The 18,735-nt window shown below is 41.2% G+C and overlaps 1 protein-coding gene across 7 annotated transcripts in view; it reads right to left on the bottom strand.

Moving 5' to 3' along the window:
* The window catches only part of LOC119220107 (nuclear GTPase SLIP-GC-like), a 36,702-nt gene that overhangs the window by 10,211 nt on the left and 7,756 nt on the right, over positions 1-18,735 (bottom strand). Inside the window, exons 1-22 of one of the 7 annotated variants that reach the window (XM_062565834.1) lie at positions 14,964-15,119; positions 13,845-13,926; positions 12,916-13,033; positions 12,712-12,766; positions 11,481-11,534; positions 11,347-11,380; positions 11,099-11,179; positions 7,858-7,948; positions 7,296-7,512; positions 6,933-7,154; positions 6,066-6,272; positions 5,770-5,945; positions 5,087-5,180; positions 4,914-5,001; positions 4,696-4,817; positions 4,259-4,435; positions 3,995-4,161; positions 3,682-3,805; positions 3,411-3,519; positions 3,151-3,284; positions 2,861-2,942; positions 2,677-2,754 (exon numbers count right to left, since the gene is read on the bottom strand). In XM_062565834.1, coding sequence (XP_062421818.1) covers positions 2,681-2,754; positions 2,861-2,942; positions 3,151-3,284; positions 3,411-3,519; positions 3,682-3,805; positions 3,995-4,161; positions 4,259-4,435; positions 4,696-4,817; positions 4,914-5,001; positions 5,087-5,180; positions 5,770-5,945; positions 6,066-6,272; positions 6,933-7,154; positions 7,296-7,512; positions 7,858-7,948; positions 11,099-11,179; positions 11,347-11,380; positions 11,481-11,534; positions 12,712-12,766; positions 12,916-13,033; positions 13,845-13,911 — 2,493 coding nt within the window. In that variant the 5' untranslated portion in view covers positions 13,912-13,926; positions 14,964-15,119 and the 3' untranslated portion in view covers positions 2,677-2,680. Of the gene's footprint in view, positions 1-42; positions 159-1,634; positions 2,755-2,860; positions 2,943-3,150; positions 3,285-3,410; positions 3,520-3,681; positions 3,806-3,994; positions 4,162-4,258; positions 4,436-4,695; positions 4,818-4,913; positions 5,002-5,086; positions 5,181-5,769; positions 5,946-6,065; positions 6,273-6,932; positions 7,155-7,295; positions 7,513-7,857; positions 7,949-11,098; positions 11,180-11,346; positions 11,381-11,480; positions 11,535-12,711; positions 12,767-12,915; positions 13,034-13,844; positions 13,927-14,963; positions 15,121-17,602; positions 18,700-18,735 lie in introns of those variants that run through there. The other 6 variants (XM_062565833.1, XM_062565838.1, XM_062565839.1 and 3 more) reach the window with 6 other exon arrangements.

Raw genomic sequence — 18,735 nt, 5'->3', positions numbered from 1 at the left:
ATGATGCAATAATCATTATGTAGGTAGAAAGAAAATACTTACAGGATTTATAACATTCCTCTTTTTCTTAGGGTTTGTGCTGAAACAACACAGGTCCCTCTTGAGGAGTATGAAACTCCTGCTCTCCCCTTTCCTCTTTGTCTGATCTTCCTGCTCCTCTGAGGGAGAAGGAACAATCTTTCCCTTTTCAGCTGAATCGTAGTCATTTGACTCAAGTCTGTCCTTGGGGCTTGTGTTGATGATTTTTGTATTCTTTACCACTTTTCTATGATTAGTTAGTAATAAATACTTAATCACAAAGCGAGTTCAAGATACTTTTGATTCCTCACATTGCTTCAATTCAATAATTCAATAATTCAAATAACGTTTCTTATGTATGTAAGAACATATATATATATATATATTAGGGCTGTCAAAAATAGCGCGTTAACGGCGTTAATTAGCTGTTTGTTGTTAATTACGTCAATTTTTTTGACGCATTTCACGCATGCGTAGTGTGACAAATGATTCAGGTCAGGAAAGTGACTCTTCTTCTAGGGAATGCACTTCATCCTTTACAACACATTACTGCCACCTGCAGGCATATGTCCTTCTATATACCCTTCTAGAGCCATGCAGGGAAATCAGTCTGTAACTTATCAAATAACATTGCTTTGATTATTTGATAATAATCTGTGCATTATTTTTTTGATTATTTAAAAAAAAATCAAATAAATAACATGTATTTATGTAAAAAATAATAATGATGATAATAATAATTATGTATCTGTGTCCTGTTATTTATCTTTAGTATGCATTTCAGAAAGAAAAAATTGTTAGGATTCAGGTGTGATTAATCATGATTAATCCACTGAAAATTCTGATTAATTTGATTAAAATTTTTAATCATTTGACAGCCCTAATATATATATATATATATATATATATATATATATCTAAGAATCGAAGGAGAAGGTGACATTTTTATTTTTGCTGTTAAAAAACTAGACAGTGAATGGAGTCCATTGTAACCGTCATGGATTTAAGGTCTACAGCAAATGCTCCCTGTGTGACTAACCTAACTAACTCAAAGACCTTTACCCACTATGCTGCATGTGCATCAGGCTGCATACTGCAATGACATAAAGAACATACAAAGTATGTGTAGCCGTATGGGAGCTACTACCACCGTGTTCCCCGTGAACAAGGCACGGACACACGTTGCTGCGTAACTGTATTTTTTTATTTGTCGCTCCGCTCCTCGGCCTGGCCCCTGAGCACCTGCTTCGATCTCTCCCCCCCTCAGCGTCCTGCTCACTGTTTTTAGGGGGGGACAAATCAGTCATGTTGTCCAGCTGCACAAATTACCTCCTGGCACCGTTCCCTGAACCACTCCCCACTCTCCCCCCTGCAGCTGGGCTAACCACACCGCACCACCACAGTATGCACTCATATCTTTCTGTTTTATTGCAAAGGAAGAGGAAGGCCTCATCAGCACATCATGCAACTAGTTTAAGTACATTTGCCTTGTTTGACCAAAGCTGTGTTCATCAAGAGAGGCATATTTACTTTGGACAAACCCCAAAAACATGCTGTATGCTGTTTAGTTTGGACACACACTCACCAATGTACAAGGTTCAATGTAGGAACACAAACCAAATGCAAAAGCTTTATTCTTTGCAAAGAATGTTCAGTGGTCGAACAGACTGTACGCACTCTGCAAAACAAAGAAATAAGTAGAAAACAGTTGTGTTGTCTATTTAACAGATACAGAAATAGGTGGTTTAATAATTTCCCTTCCACCAAAGAGAGTTGCCACATGGATGGAAATTGAGTTCAGGCATACAATAGGTAAAAGTGTGACATATATCATAATCCTCAGGCAATAGGCAAATTAGCCACAATCTCTACGTTCTATTCCACCTGCACGGGGCTAATGTGTGTCTACTAACAGGTATAAACTACTATGTTACAATTGATCACACCCTTCAAATATAGTTTTAGTATTTGGGAACTGTTGTGTAGATTTGTGTAATGAATTATGATCACGGGCCAAATCTTTGACAATAAACATGAATTATTTGACAAGAGAAAATCATTTGTTGATTTTATAATAAAAGTGACGAACAACAAAAAGAAGCTTTAAGACCATTTTAAAACATGAATAAAAAGGGCATGTGACGCCCATGTGACACTTTAACAGTTAACGTTATTTCAGAGAATGTTGTGCGAAATATTGTAGATGCACGTAGAATGTATAGTAAGACAAAACAAGTATTCAGTAAATAATTAGAAACCAGATAGGCGGTTTGATTACAATCATCTAGTTCAATCCTATTTTTGATACATGAATTAAAACTTTTAAAAAACATTATTTTGCAGTAAGTTTTATCTTTGAAATTGAAAGAAAAAAATCTTTAAAAAGCCTAAAATTGTTGCCAAAATCAACACACAGTACACGCTGAGACCAATGTTCAGGATTTACCTACACACCCATAAAATCATTCTAATTTCAATACCTAAAATGAAGTACAATTAAAAATTGGACAGAAAATGTATGTATTATAGATATATAGTCAAGAAGAAAAATGTAAATCATTAAATCAGTAATCATAGTGGACTGGTGGCTAATGGCTGTTAAGAGTTATTCAGAACATCAATCCAGAGTCATAGTGTAGATATTTTAACAGCTTTTACCAAACTACTGGTCTTCTTCTGCGCTTCCCTTCAGTTCTTCATAGTGGTTCTTCACCTTACCAAGCTCCACTGTAAAATCTAAAAAGAAAACCATAATGTTAACATCAAGTTAATCACACATTTGGAAATTTACTGGGATTTCTTTGTATTTTTAGAGATTTTAATGTGATTTTGTTGCCTTTACCTGGGATTGAGTCACAGTCTGTCTTAAGGGACAGGTCGATTGATTCCTGCATTGTCTTTTCCAGGTCTTCCAGGATTTCGTTCTAAATTAGCATAAATATCTTCCTCACTCACAGATTATATGTATTTCAGACACTAACAACTGAATAATGTAAAGGGTAAACCTTGCACCGTTTTAGTGCGAAAGCAGTAATACAAAATATGCATATTCCACTTAATTATTTAAAAATGGTAGAAAAGGGTAAGTATCAAAAGTCCTCCTTGTTTGACGTATGATAAAATGTTACAAACCATCAAGTTTCTCAGCTGGTCCAACATGACCTTTTTAGCATTCTTGAACATGATGTTTTTTGAATCATGAACGTGCTTCCTCATCGTTTCCCTCATGTTAATCAGTGAGTTGGCTCCTCTTATCACTTTTGCATCTACAATAAAGCAGAAAACGTTTTCTCAATTAAATTAGATCAAATCATAATTCCATTAGGCACACTTATCGTAAATAATGCATGGTGTCAGTGTCATGTTGTACATTTCCAGATCTTTTATTGTACCATCATAGCATTTCTGCATTGATTCCTCAACTGTTGTCATCAGACTGCTGTAGATCCTTTTCTTACGTTCACGGATGACTTTGATGAGTTTCTTCTTCATCTTATCTTCCTGAGAGAGAATATTAAAGATTCACACATTTTGAATCCAATCAAGAGAATCTAAAAATGAGGCTCCTCTTGTGTCTCCTCTCTTCTCAGCCTTCTACTTGGGCCTTTCTGACCTGCACTAACAGCTACACAATGGACTACTGGTACACTTCTCTTCCTTTACCTCTGCATTGAGGAATTCCAGTTGAAGTTTGACATCTTCGTACTCTGGCTCCATTTTCATCCTCTTTGTGCCAAGTGAAAATGAATTGATTTTTCCGTTGAATGGTCCACAATTTACTTCATTTCTGAAACATGTTAAAAAGTTGAAATTTTTCATGAAGATTATTGACAAGTTTGTATTTCAAAAGTAATATAAATCTATGTATTATATCACATAACTGTTATAACTGCATAATGTATGAACTGTTGTTCCAGGGATAGTTTGTACAACCAGCCTGCACAGGGTTTTATGTCTTTGTTAAGTTATTTCTTACGGGAAGGTCTTCTTGAATATCTCATCGATGCTCTCAGTCAGGTATGAAGATAACTTCATGTTGAGGTTTTTTTGTTTCCTTGTTCCTCGATTCTTCTCAGCGTTGTAGATGCCTTTGTGCTGTACTAAATAATTCAGTGTCATAAAGAAACCTCTTCCTGACTTTCCCTGTAACAAAACTGAAGTTAATAAACATTTTTACTATGTGAAGTGCAATAACCGTTATAATGATGTATTTATGAATATGTAGTCATCATTTATGTACTTTAGGATTTATCACCGACTCCAAGTCCTTTTCACAGGAAATTTCAGAATTCTTAACTCCCTCATTGAGGCAATTTTCAAAATCCTGGTGAGTTTTTTCCATTGGTTTCCTGACTTTATCAACTTCATCTCTCATCTTTTTTTCAAGGATTGTGCACACAGCTTTCTTTTTCTCAGCCTGTAATAAACAAAAACACATTCAGCATTCAAAGCAACGTAACCATTATGTTATTTTGAGCGAGACACCCCTTAAAATACTTTGGTTATGCAGCCTCTCTGAAGAAAAACCATTGAGGAAAACAACTGACCTGATTGCTAAAATGTAAGTATGGAACACATTTAGGACGTCTGTCTTTTACTTCACGATGTTTTCTCACTATTTTCTGTCAATATGAACGATGATTAAAATCAAAGATGAGATGTGTCACTTGATCTTACTCCTCCTCTCCGGCTGGCCCCTTGAATCAGAGAGAGGATCCCGTGGGCTCCGGACACGTAGTTCAACGTCTCTTTGTGACAGTCATTGAGCTCCTGCAGGAACTCCTGAAGTTTGGGTATTTCTGTAAAGAAAGTGTCCACAATTCAATCATTCATTTTATTTGTTTTGTTAGAATAAAGTAAATCAAAATGTGCTCATATATGTAGACTTCCCCTACCAGTTTCTTCTTGATTTAGATATTTGTGATTTAGAAACTCTAGGGAGCTCACTGTGAAGACTTTGAAACTTTCCTCACTGAAGTGTTTCTGTAAAGAAAACATTCTGGTTTTAAGTTAAACTTGCAGCTGTAGACAATTTGTGATAAACTTTCTTTTATACTACAATACTCACCTTAACCTCCTTTAGTTGGTTAAATTCTTGTTTCACTTTGGCCTTGGCTTGTTGGTTTCTTTTCAAGATGAAATCATGAATACCAGCTTCTGAACTAAATGAAAACGTTCCCATTAATTTCCACCTCAAACAGTTTTTGGAGAAGTGAAATGTTAAATTTCAGATTATTTTCCGCTTTCAAAATAAAAGTCTATAATATCTCTATTCAACCTGTAGCTGTAACTATCGAGTCCCATATTCAATCGTGCATCACTTTACAGCTACAATGTGTCTCTGGTCCTTTGTCGTTAGATGTATTTTGTTTGCTCGTGTCCTGATCCCTGCTTTGCCCCCGGACATTTTGATCAATAAAGTATTTTGTTAGTTAGGTCTGCGATTGAGTCCTGCCTCAGCCACCTCTCATGGCAAGTTGTGTTGACAGTAGAAGAAGTTATTGATTTCTAAAGGAATTTCCTTGGAAGAACTGACTAAAATGATGACCAGCGTTAAAAATTAATTAAAATTAAAAATTATTATTTATTTTTTTATTTAAGTTTTTTTTCATGCTGATGGTCTTGATTTCTAATATTGGTCATATAGAGGCATGATAATTATCATTGAGACTGTTTTATAACTACTTACAATTCCTCCTAATAACTTTAACACACATGTATATGTACTTTTTGGCATCTTAAACCACTTACAAGTCTTTTGCATCAGAATGACAATCAGACTTGGTGCAGATGAAGTGAATCTCATTACACTGGCCACCATTTCCCATGTAGCTGAAGTCATCTTTCAGGATTTCCCAGGCTTCTTTGTCTGATGCAGCTCGATTGATGTCAGTCACAATCCAGATAGTGGAACAACTTCCAACAACCTGAACGGATACGACAACAAGTCCATTATGATGGTTATCAGCTCTTTGCAATAATACAAAGTCACAGTTTGCAGTCTGCACAGTAACACACAATAAAAAGCATTGCATGTGATGAATTACCGTTTTCCACATCTTGTCTCTGCTCTTGTTAGTGTCCCCATTTCCAGGAAGATCCACCAGTGTGACATGCTTCAGAAGATCAGCGTCTGGCACCTTGATGGTCACACACTTCACTAGCGGCCAATACCACCTCCTTGTGCCTTGAGCTACTGCGTCATCTGGGTTGCTTCTTGTGTATCTGATTAATTTTTCAAATAGCTCTTCGTCCTGCAATAGTGAAATGAGGTCAAAGCAACGTCAGGTGATTCACTCAAAACCACAAATTCAATAGTATTGAGTCATAGTAGGTATGTTTAGCATTAAGCACACTTGTGTTTCATGTTGACCTTTGGTAGCATTCTGGTAGAAGAAGTGTGGCAGTTGGCAGCCTCCAGTTTGATGATTAACTATCTTTCATTAAGGACACCAAAGACAATCACTTCAGCTTTGTCTAGATTTTTTTAATGTTGTGAAACAGTGAGTCGATGGTTTCACAGTGTAGACTTGAGAATTATTTAAATATCACCTCATTAAAGAGGATCATAAATAAACTGAATAGAAAGGGTTCATGTACCGATCCCTGTGGTACTCAAAAGATTATGCTTACCAACTGGAAAGTCAGGTAGCTGATTTAAACAAATATTGTATTATTGCTATTTTATTCTTTTTGATAATGAAAGGTATATTTTACATGGGTTTGCAGTGATGGAGGACAGGCGGATGAAGGCCACTCTTTCTTCAAGTGAAAAGGATCACATTCTGATTTTACATTTGTCAAACTACTGTTAAACTTGGCTTATATGCATTAATATTAACCTCAATGACATTTTACTGCCTGAGTTACAAATGAAGGCTTTTTATGAAGTGATACTGAATGTTTAATCTTACTTCATCGGCTGTCAAAATCTTCTTTCTCAGTTCCTCGTTGGATTGGAGAAATTCTGGGATCTTTTTGAAATATTTGCCATCCATGAGGTCATCAGGAGATTTTTCTTTCCAGTCTTCTCCATACAGCGCTGACAGCTTTTCAACAATGTCCCTGTGTTCTGTGTCATCTTCCCCATTTTCCAGACCAAAATTTTTTGAGAACCACAACTCATCTCTCCATTCCTAAATGAAAAGGAGAAAAAAAAACATATTACCATGTATAAATTAAATGGCCTGCTGTGTAATCAAGAATTGTATTTATAAAGCCACAACACACATTTTTAAATAGCTTTAAGTAAACAAACACACTAAGCTTGCTTTTACCTCTTTTGTGATAAACTCAACGATTGCCTCGCCCTTTTGATTTTGCATGTTGGCCTCCACTTTAATCAGGACTGACGTACATGCACTGACGCTTCCAGAGGGCAAGAAGTTCTTCAATCCAATGATGGCATTTATCAAAGAGCTCTTTCCAGCTCCGGTTTTGCCAAAGACGCCGACCACCTCCCTCTCCTCGGTCTCCAAATCGTGGATTTTTCTCCTGTGTTACACAAGTGTTTTGTTTGTTTAAAAAACATTAAAAATTGAAACAATGTGTAATGATGAGAAGTAGATCCATCTATGAACAGGCCTCCACAGAATATTGTACCTTCTTCAGTAGAACTACACTAATTTTCTATCAATTTTTGGAAAATTAAGACTTTTTTTTCCATAGAAGTTGAAAAGATTTCCTTCAAGACATTTGTGAAAATGGACATACTTACAGAGAGCGGGTCTAACCCATGATGGCCTGCAAGTCTTAAATCTCTTAGTGGAATCGGCCCTTTGAGTGGATCTAAGCCCAGATAACATATTGATGTGAGAATTGAGTAAACTTGATTCTTACCTCAGGAAGTCGTTCAGGTTGTTTTTTTCAGGAGGTATTCTCTGTAGGACACGTCGCATTATGTCTTTCACCTTAGTCAGTGTCTTTTTTTCTGTCGGATTAAAAGTATATAACTATTCAGCAGGAACCCTGAACCAGTGAGTTGAGTAAGCGGTAATGCACAATGAGGGAAGAAGCTAAACCGTGAGATGAACTTTCTCTGCCAGGTTCATTTAGGAAGCTCCAGAGTATCATCAGGATCCTGCCTTGGTATGTTATCAAAGGATAAACTCTGGTCTCCATCTTAAAACATTATATAGCTAATTACACAGTTCCCTGTCAGGGAACGCCTCTGCGTGACCGCGTCATGAAGCACGTGTGAAATCTAACCAATGGCGAGTTGGTACGCCAGGACCACGACGCTATATAGGGACCCGAAAGGCCGGACCATTCATCTCTGTGCCTTCATCTAGTGCGTGTGAAGTTTTTCCACTTAGTAATGGCTGAGGGGTATGTGCAGTGTGCCCCCCCTTGCACCCGTTTCATTACGGGCAGGGACTCGCACGCCTTATGCGTCGTCTGCTTGGGCGTGGAGCACGCTCAGCTAGCCCTCGAGGGGGCTAGCTGCGGAGACTGCGAGCGCCTGTTGTGGCGCTCCCGTCTCTCTCGCCGAGCCCTCTTCGCCGAGGACGGCTCGGTGAGTCGCGCTCCCCGCGGCTCCGGTCCGGCTCGTGCTGAGGGCCGAGCGCCGGATGTCTTCGTGGGGGTCGAAAGTGGATCTTGCGGAGGATTCCGGGACGGCTGAGGCCTTTTCCCGGCCCTTCACCCCGGGACCCAGGCGCTCGTTTCCGGCGGCGGAGGCAAGCACGGCGGCTTCCTCCCTTCCGGACGAGACGCCGCTCTCACAATCCTCCAGCTCCGAGGAGCTGGACGTGGTGAGCGTGGAGGCAGCGGAGGCTGATGTCGAGGCGCCTCAAGAACTGCTGGAGGTCCTCACCCGAGCCGCTGACAGGTTTCATATCAGCTGGCCGGCGGATAGGCAGCAGCCTACTACAACTGGTAAGCTGCAAGAACGGTTTCTGCCTTCCCACAAAGTTCCTCCGCGTCGGTGCTTGCCGTTCTTCCCGGGGGGGAAACCGATGTCCGCTCGCGTGTACAACCCGCATGAGGCTTTGTACTCGTCTCTAGCTGAGGCTAGGCGACACGGCAATGTGAGCATGCCGGCCGCCAAGGGCCATGTTTCCCCCGCGGCCTGCATACGATGGCGCTCGTCCAGGCGTATCAGGCAGAGATGCTTGCCGACGTGGCCGAGGGGACGGAGCTAACTCCGAAGGCAGTGCGTGAGTTGCGGCACACGGCTGACCTCGCATTGAGGGCCACGAAGGAGACGGCGAAGTCCGTCGGCCGCTCCATGGGAGCCCTGGTGGCTACGAAGCGCCACCTGTGGCCGCTTCGGGGCACGGCCGGTTCCAGCGAGCGCGAGCCCGAAGAGACAGAGAGTCGGGCTATTACAGCCACTATCTCATCGTTCCAGAGGACTGGAAGTTCCTGAGGTTCGCTTTTGGGGACAAAGATTACCACTACAAGGTTCTTCCATTCGCCCTAGCCCTCTCACCCTGTATGTTTACCAAATGCGTGGATGCTGCTCTGGCGCCAGTGCGTCTCCCGGGCATCCGCATTTTGAACTACACAAACGACTGGTTGATGCTAGCGCCTTACGAGCGGCTGGCGGCCCAACATCGAGATGTTGCGGTTGCCCACATCAAGTGTGGGGGGCTGAGACTCAACGCCAGGAAAAGCGTGCTGTCCCCAGTGCAGAGGACCACCTGCCTGGGCGTTATTTTGGATTCGACCACGACGCGGGCACATCCGTCTCCCGCTCCAGTAGGTCTAGCTAGGTCTCCTGGCAGCGGCATCCTACGTGATCCTTTTCTGCCTGTTACACTTGAGACCGTTGCAGTGGTGGCTCAGGGCCAAGGGGTTCTCCCCGAGGGGTAACCAGCGCCGTCTGATCGAGGTCACTTGGCGTTGCCTGTGGGCTCTGGCCGTGTGGTAAAACCAGGGGGCAGACACCCTGTCGAGACAAGGGCCGAGGCCCAGGGTCTGGAGACTCCATCCCGATGTGGTGGAACTCCTTTGGAGACACCTCGGGCCGTGACGAGGTGGACCTTTTTACCTCCAGAGAGACTTCTCTTTGTCCTCTGTGGTTCTCTCTGGTTGCTCTGCTCCCAGGGGTTCTGGAGAAGGTCCGTCAGGACGGAGGCCTACTGGTAGTAGCCTCGCTCCTAGCAATCCCCTAAGGTCCCGTCCACTACGGTCCGGCCTATTGTGCTGCAGGCATTCTGTCCTCCTCCGTTCCTGACATCAGACCAGGCGAAGCTCAACCTCCTCTGCCCAATGAGAGCCCTAGACCTCTATGTCTGAAGACCTCCCTGTGTAGGCTCTCCTAACAGTTGTTTGTGTGCTTCGGGCCACCCAATACTGGGGGCCCGGTGTCTAAGCAGAGGATGAGCAAGTGGGTGGTTGAGGCCATCACACTTGCTTATGAATCGGCTGGCCAGCCCGCACCTTTGGCTGTCCGGGCGCATTCTACCAGGGGTATGGCGGCTTCTAAAGCCCTTTTGTCGGGAAAAGTATTGCTGCACGACGTTTGCATGCCGGCAGGCTGGTCCTCTCCCCACACGTTCGTGAGATTTTACCGTCTAGACCTTAACTCTAGGCCTGGAGCCCAGGTGCTGTCGTCTGAGTGTGCGCATTAACTTCACACCACGGTCACTTGCTCATATGGCAGAGTGGGTATAGCGTTCCCAGATCGTTTTTACGCAGCTCGAGTTCCCTGAGAGGGAACATCTCCGGTTACGATTGTAACCTTAGTTCCCTGAAGAGAACGAGACGCTGCGTAACTTTGCCATACTCCCGGCTTGCCCATGCCACTTGATTCGGCCTTTCAGAGATGAATGATCCTGCCTTTCGGGTCCCTTTATAGCGTCCTGGTCCTGGCGTCGCCCGCCTATGACGTACCAGCTCGCCTTTGGTTAGATTTCACACGTGCTTCATGACGCGGTTACGCAGAGGCGTTCCCACAGCGTTTTTACGCAGCGTCTCGTTCCCTTCAGGGAACAAAGCATGTGTGTGTTCACTGGGGTTGTCTGATGAGATTACATAGAGCAGTATTGTTAGTGAGTAAAAATGTTATTACGTAGAAATGTTAACCTCTTTGGTAAGTTGGAGGATGTCATTGTTTGGAAAGTATTATAAATACCTGAGTAGGATCCCGGTCGTTGTTTCTTAGTCGGTGGTTGCTGTTGATTGGACTCGCCCTGGAGATCAGACTTTCTCTTTTCTTATTGGGAAATTTTGGTTAGGTGGGTGGAAAACAAAAGAAATAAGAAAAAGTTTGTTGCATCTGCCTCTCACAATATTAAGACAAGGTCTCGATATAGTTGTTGAGTCAAAGTAAGAAGTTTAAAACTTCAATGAACACAACATGTAATCAGAAGTGCATCTCACCTTCATTACTTCTGCCACTGGTGGACGGAATGACCTGAGGGTGAAAATGGACATATGGGTTTTAAAATAAATTCATAAATATAGATAATAAATGCCTTGTGATACCTGAGTGCTGGAAACTTTCTTTAACTTACTTGAGCAGACGCATCAGCTGTATCTGGATTTGCTGTGTTTTGTTCCTTGTGAACCCATAATATTAAGTAAGTGTTAAAATTCAAGCACATGTTATTATTAGGGCTGTCAAATTATTAAACATTTTAATCAAATAATCAGAATTTTCAGTGGATTAATCAGGATTAATCACTATTTGCAATTACACCTGAATCCTAACCATTTTAGCTTTCTGAAATGCATACCAAAGATAAATAACAGGACACGGATACATAATTTAATTTAATTATTATTTTTTACATAAATACATGTTATTGATATTGGACTTGGTTTAATTCATTCCAGAAAATAATCAAATCAATGTTATTTGATAAGTTACAGACTGATTTCCCTGCATGGCTCTAGAAGGGTCTCGAGCCTCTGCAGTTTATCCCACTCTGCTGCGGTCGGCAAAACGAGTTTGTGCTCCTGATGGTCCATGGCTGCGATGACCAGACATGTCGACCCTCCCGATATTTACGGGAGACTCCCGAATTTCAAAGCCCCTCCCGAAAATCTCCCGGACCGACCTTTCTCCCGAATTTCTCCCGATTTCCACCCAAACAACAATATTGCTTAACCACCCGTCACTGGGCGCGCCGTTTCAGACCGAACAATAATAAAGGTTACACCTTGAAGTCAAGCGCGGCGATTAGAACGGAAAAAGATGAGACTGGCGCTGCAAAGAAAAGCGCTAGCAGCACCTACCCCCCCCCCCCTCCCGTTGATCGCCAGCACCCCCCCGTCGATCGCCAGCACCCCTCCGCCCCACGTTGACCGCTAGCACCCGCACCCCAAGGTTGGCAAGTATGGCGATGACGGCCTCTTTATTTCTGCTCACGCGCTTGACCATTTCCAGCGTCGAATTCCAACGTATTGGAACATTTTGCTATTGTGTTGGTCAAATGATCTGAGGTTGATTTTTTTAATGGCCTGCGAACATTCAGCGTGGACTGGCGCAAACGACTTGCTGAACCTGACGGCCTGACATATGCCTACAGGTTGCAGTAATGTGTTGTATAGGATGAAGTGCATTCCCTAGAGGAAGAGGTACTTTCCTGACCTGAATAATTTGTCACACTGCATGTGAAATGTGTTTAAAAAATTGACGTAATTAACAACAAACAACTAATTAACGTCGTTAACGCGCCATTTTTGACAGCCCTAGTTATTATTGTTAATGAGATATTGTTAGGGAAACTTTCTTCAACTTACTTGAGCAGACGCAGCAGCTGTATCTGGATTTGCTGAGTTTTGTTCCTTGAAAATCCATAATAGTAAATAAATGTTAAAATTCAAGAACATGCCATTATTGTTAATTAGATATTATTATCAATTATGCTTCATGAATGATGTGCTCGTATATGAATAATGTATAAAATATTTGTGTAAATTGTGTGAACAGTACAGATCATTACCATTAACAACTTCAGTCTCCTCTTGAAAATGCACCGTGGTGCCATTTTCGGGATCAATTTCTCAATTTCTTCATTTTGATCCTCCAGAGAGAAAAAACTTTCCTTTGTAAAGCCTTCTTCTGCAATTAAAAGAATTGAAAGAAACAGATGTAGAAACGTAATCAAAACTTGAAGCCCGGTCACTCACCAACATCAGGAGCAATGTTTTGTACTTGTTGTTGGATATAGAGGGAAGGATTTCTAAACTGGCGTCGAGGAGGAGAAGGTCCTCCCGCCGCAATACTAGATCCAATCACATAAAATGTGTGGGCTCTTAACAGTATTGTAAACATAATGGACAAAGCGTGAGTGTTGTATGGTGCTTGGTGTGTCTCTAACTCTCATCCTCATCAGATCAAGAAGAAATAAATGACAAGACACAAACAAGCGGTTACTTGGCTTAATGAATGTCTCCCTTTAAAATGTCCACATCTTTTTCTCTTTGGTGCTTTTGTATTCTCTGAACAGAGAAACAAATTGCAAATATTAGTCAACACTTATAAACATTGCGGCATGTTTCACAGTGTAATGGTAAAATAGAATGATGTCATGAGGTTATGTATGGCTAATTGTCTAAGAATGATCATGAGTTTAATTGTGACAACTGAGGAGAACTGAACAAAAGACACACAAACACCTCCCCCCTCTGATCTGATTTATGCAAGAATACAGCTGTGTGGAGGAAGGAGAGTGTGTCTCCAGTTACTAACTAATAATTTAATCTAGTGAATAATATGTTGTGACGATACATTCCAAGGCTCCCCCCTTGATGCCAGTGTTCTCATCCGTACCATAATAAATCCAAGGCGACTTCCCCGTGTATGTAAAGTAAACCTGTGATGCTCTGATTTGTTAAAGTTAGAACCTGCCATTGTGAGCGTGATACTTTACCTTTAAATTTTTCTATCCACTCGCGTAGACCCCATTCAGTTAATTTATCACGGACAAAATCATCCATGGCCACGAACGGAAACTGGAAGTTAAGCAAATTGTCACATTTTAATTCAACTACTGCAACTTCAGAGAATCATATTTCACTGAATGAAAACAAAAAAAAGTGTAATGAAACTGCTGTTATCAATCTTAAGGAATTATCCATAGAAAAGATTAAGAAATCCAACAATTTATATAAATACAATTCATTTCATCATCGTCATTTTCCTTGTTAAACGATTTCATGGCAATCATAGTTTGCACGTATGGTAAAATTACTAATAACATGAATCCAGTGTCAGCGGTAACTACATTTTGGGGTGAAAAGGTGAAGAGTCGGAAGGGACATGAAGACGCTGTAGACATCTCAACGCTGATTGGCCAAGAATTTAACCGAAAAGCCAAAGGTTTGCAGGTATGGCAACAGTTCAAACATCAAAGTATTAGCATTTTAAAAAATGCTTTATGGACCAACGAGTGAAGGTATTGGCACTATTGTCTGAATTTGTTTTAATAATCGAACAATATATATCATGTTTAGAAGATTAATCAGTAATGAAATTGATGATGCATTCGCTTTCGACCAAATAATTGACTTCAACAGTAAAACCGGGTTTTAACAATCAATTAATATAATAACGGGGATATAGGGGCTAGTTTTAGATATTGATTTTTTTCTTCTTCTTCTTTCCTTTCCATGCTTTAGTGTGGACCGATACAGAGAGACTCACCATCACCTTGCGTTACTCTTCGGTAATATTCCATGTAAATAATAACGATCTGTTTCTCAGTCCTAAAGAGTTCAAACATTTTATCGAGTCGGTGTGATATCTTGGTGGGTTATAATACGCACTTAAGACGGTGGCGGGTATCACGGAACTTATTTACCCATGAACCCATGAAAAACCCAGTCTACTACAGTCGGAACGACCTCCTTCCTCCTCCAATTCTAGCGTGTGACGTTGCAGCCTTTAGCTCGTTGTTCACGGTGAAGATCTTACAGCTTTCAGACGGTCAACAAGAGTCACCCGCGATGATTGACATCCTCAAAGACGTGATACACATTCTAACGTTTACCTGTAGCGAGAAGGTTAAAGATGCAGATCAGTGCCGCTCCTCCAGCTTTGTCAAACTCCAGCGGGCGTAAAACTTCTTTTGCTGCGACTCCACCCAAGAAACGAAACCTAAAGGCTGTCTAGTTCTTGTTTGTGAAACTCCTCCCACGATGCATTTCCCGTCTGAATGATCCATTTATTTTGAACACCCGACTCCCTTAAAGGGAATGACGGTTTGATAAAGTGGGACAAGATAAAAAGTCTGGACCCACAGTTTTAGTATAGAAAAGCAAAATCCACTAACCACCAACATATTTAAATAGAGAATATTGCTCCGAATACCTTTTTACAGCAGTTTTCAGAAAAGTGTACTTCCATAAAATAACTATAGGATTTAGGATTTACAAAGTAACTTAAAAAGGAAAGAAGGTTCCCCAAAATACTACCAAACGCAAAGACGCGATACACATTCGAACGTTTACCTGTAGCGAGAAGGTTAAAGATGCAGATCAGTGCCGCTCCTCCAGCTTTGTCAAACTCCAGCGGGCGTAAAACTCCTTTTGCCCTGCAAAGTGATGCGATCCCACAAGAAACGAAACATTAACTTTATTTAACCACCAACATATTTAAATAAAAAATCTTGCTCCGAATAGTTTTCTTATGGAAGTCCATTTCCGCCACAAAAAAAATAAGTGTTAGAAAGTCGAAATTATGACTTAAAAAGTCAAAATTATGCACATATAACATATATTTAGTTACATATGAATATTGTTTGGGAGAATATGTTGAGCTGCATATTGTCAGTCTCTTGGGAACTCGCTGTGTGACCTTTCTTGAACAACCTGTGACATGGCCTAGTTCACGATGGCATCGTGTCTTAAGTGGTGTAACCCATAAATGCCGTGACTGATTCTTATCCTGTTCCGTTATCTGTCTGTCAAATGTTTATTGACTGGGCGCCATTAAGGGAGGGTCAGAGGCGTCGCTTTAGGACATCTGGATTTTTCCATTACATTCCTCTTTTTCTTAGGGTTTGTGCTGAAACAACACAGGTCCCTCTTGAGGAGTATGAAACTCCTGCTCTCCCCTTTCCTCTTTGTCTGATCTTCCTGCTCCTCTGAGGGAGAAGGAACCATCTTTCCCTTTTCAGCTGAACCGTAGTCATTTGACTCAAGTCTGTACTTGGGGCTTGTGTTGATGATTTTTGTATTCTTTACCACTTTTCTATGATTAGTTAGTAATAAATACTTAATCACAAAGCGAGTTCAAGATACTTTTGATTCCTCACATTGCTTCAATTCAATAATTAAATAATTCAAATTACGTTTCTTATGAATGTAAGCACATATTGTGGAGTCTCGGCCCTCAGCTGCCCCCGATCAGGTGAGAGTCTCTATTGCAGCACTGGCGTACGCAGAGGAGGCCAGGTGCAGCTCTTGGGGCGGGTCATTGATGGGAGGTACGTCCCCAGATCAATCCTCGATCAAGGTGATGTGTTCCCAGCCCCGCCCGCAGGAGCACGGCTGTGCTGAGTTGCCAATCAGGGTTTCGGCATAACAGGAGCTGCACCCTGGCCTCTCTGTGTGTGCCTGGCTCATATCCTGAGCAGAACTCTCACCATCGGGCGGTAAATTGAGACTCCACGTTATTCGACCTTGTTAGAGAAGTTATGTTGATATCAACCCCTGGCTAACGACCACCTATTTTTGTCCTAGGCAAAAACGGGAAACCCAGGACGTTTTAAGTTGTTTTGTTGGATGTGTGTTTGAGCCCGGTGGGACCGGCAGCAAGCGGGCGACGTCCTAACCCTATTGTTTTGTTTTTCTAAATAAAGCCACGCTGACGGCGTGTTAACCCTTCCCCTCCTAACTTTGTGGTTGGTTTGAACCCAGAAGCTTCACAATATATATATATCTATATATATAGATATATATATATATCTAAAGATCGAAGGAGAAGGTGACATTTTTATTTTCTGTGTTAAAAACTAGACAGTGAATGGAGTCCATTGTAACCGTCATGGATTTAAGGTCTACAGCAAATGCTCCCTGTGTGACTAACCATCCTATAAGTTTTACAAACCCCATTTCAATCAAAGACCTTTACCCACAATGCTGCTTGTGCATCAGGCTGCATACTGCAATGACATAAAGAACATACAAAGTATGTGTAGCCATATGGGAGCTACTACCACCGGGTTCCCCGTGAACAAGGCACGGACACACGTTGCTGCGTAACTGTATTTTTTTATTTGTCGCTCCGCTCCTCGGCCTGGCCCCTGAGCACCTGCTTCGATCTCTCCCCCCCTCAGCGTCCTGCTCACTGTTTTTAGGGGGGGACAAATCAGTCATGTTGTCCAGCTGCACAAATTACCTCCTGGCACCGTTCCCTGAACCACTCCCCACTCTCCCCCCTGCAGCTGGGCTAACCACACCCCACCACCACAGTATGCACTCATATCTTTCTGTTTTATTGCAAAGGAAGAGGAAGGCCTCATCAGCACATCATGCAACTAGTTTAAGTACATTTGCCTTGTTTGACCAAAGTTGTGTTCATCAAGAGAGGCATATTTACTTTGGACAAACCCCAAAAAACATGCTGTATGCTGTTTAGTTTGGACACACACTCACCAATGTACAAGGTTCAATGTAGGAACACAAACCAAATGCAAAAGCTTTATTCTTTGCAAAGAATGTTCAGTGGTCGAACAGACTGTACGCACTCTGCAAAACAAAGAAATAAGTAGAAAACAGTTGTGTTGTCTATTTAACAGATACAGAAATAGGTGGTTTAATAATTTCCCTTCCACCAAAGAGAGTTGCCACATGGATGGAAATTGAGTTCAGGCATACAATAGGTAAAAGTGTGACATATATCATAATCCTCAGGTAATAGGCAAATTAGCCACAATCTCTACGTTCTATTCCACCTGCACGGGGCTAATGTGTGTCTACTAACAGGTATAAACTACTATGTTACAATTGATCACACCCTTCAAATATAGTTTTAGTATTTGGGAACTGTTGTGTAGATTTGTGTTATGTATTATGATCACGGGCCAAATCTTTGACAATAAACATGAATTATTTGACAAGAGAAAATCATTTGTTGATTTTATAATAAAAGTGACGAACAACAAAAAGAAGCTTTAAGACCATTTTAAAACATGAATAAAAAGGGCATGTGACGCCCATGTGACACTTTAACAATTAACGTTATTTCAGAGTATGGTGTGCGAAATATTGTAGATGCACATAGAATGTATAGTAAGACAAAACAAGTATTCAGTAAATAATTAGAAACCAGATAGGCGGGTTGATTACAATCATCTAGTTCCATCCTATTTTTGATACATGAATTAAAACATTTAGAAAACATTATTTTGCAGTAAGTTTTATCTTTGAAAAGCCTAAAACCGTTGCCAAAATCAACACACAGTACACGCTGAGACCAATGTTCAGGATTTATCTACACACCCATAAAATCATTCTAATTTCAATTCCTAAAATGAAGTACAATTAAAAATTGGACAGAAAATGTATGTATTATAGATATATAGTCAAGAAGAAAAATGTAAATCATTAAATCAGTAATCATAGTGGACTGGTGGCTAATGGCTGTTAAGAGTTATTCAGAACATCAATCCAGAGTCATAGTGTAGATGTTTTAACAGCTTTTACCAAACTACTGGTCTTCTTCTGCGCTTCCTTTCAGTTCTTCATAGTGGTTCTTCACCTTACCAAGCTCCACTGTAAAATCTAAAAAAAAAAAACACATTTGGAAATTTACTGGGA

The sequence above is a fragment of the Pungitius pungitius genome, chromosome 12 (assembly GCF_949316345.1).
Source record: "Pungitius pungitius chromosome 12, fPunPun2.1, whole genome shotgun sequence".
NCBI lineage: Eukaryota > Metazoa > Chordata > Actinopteri > Perciformes > Gasterosteidae > Pungitius > Pungitius pungitius.
Note: the sequence above shows the minus strand (reverse complement) of the source record. Positions and strands in the feature narration are given on the sequence as shown.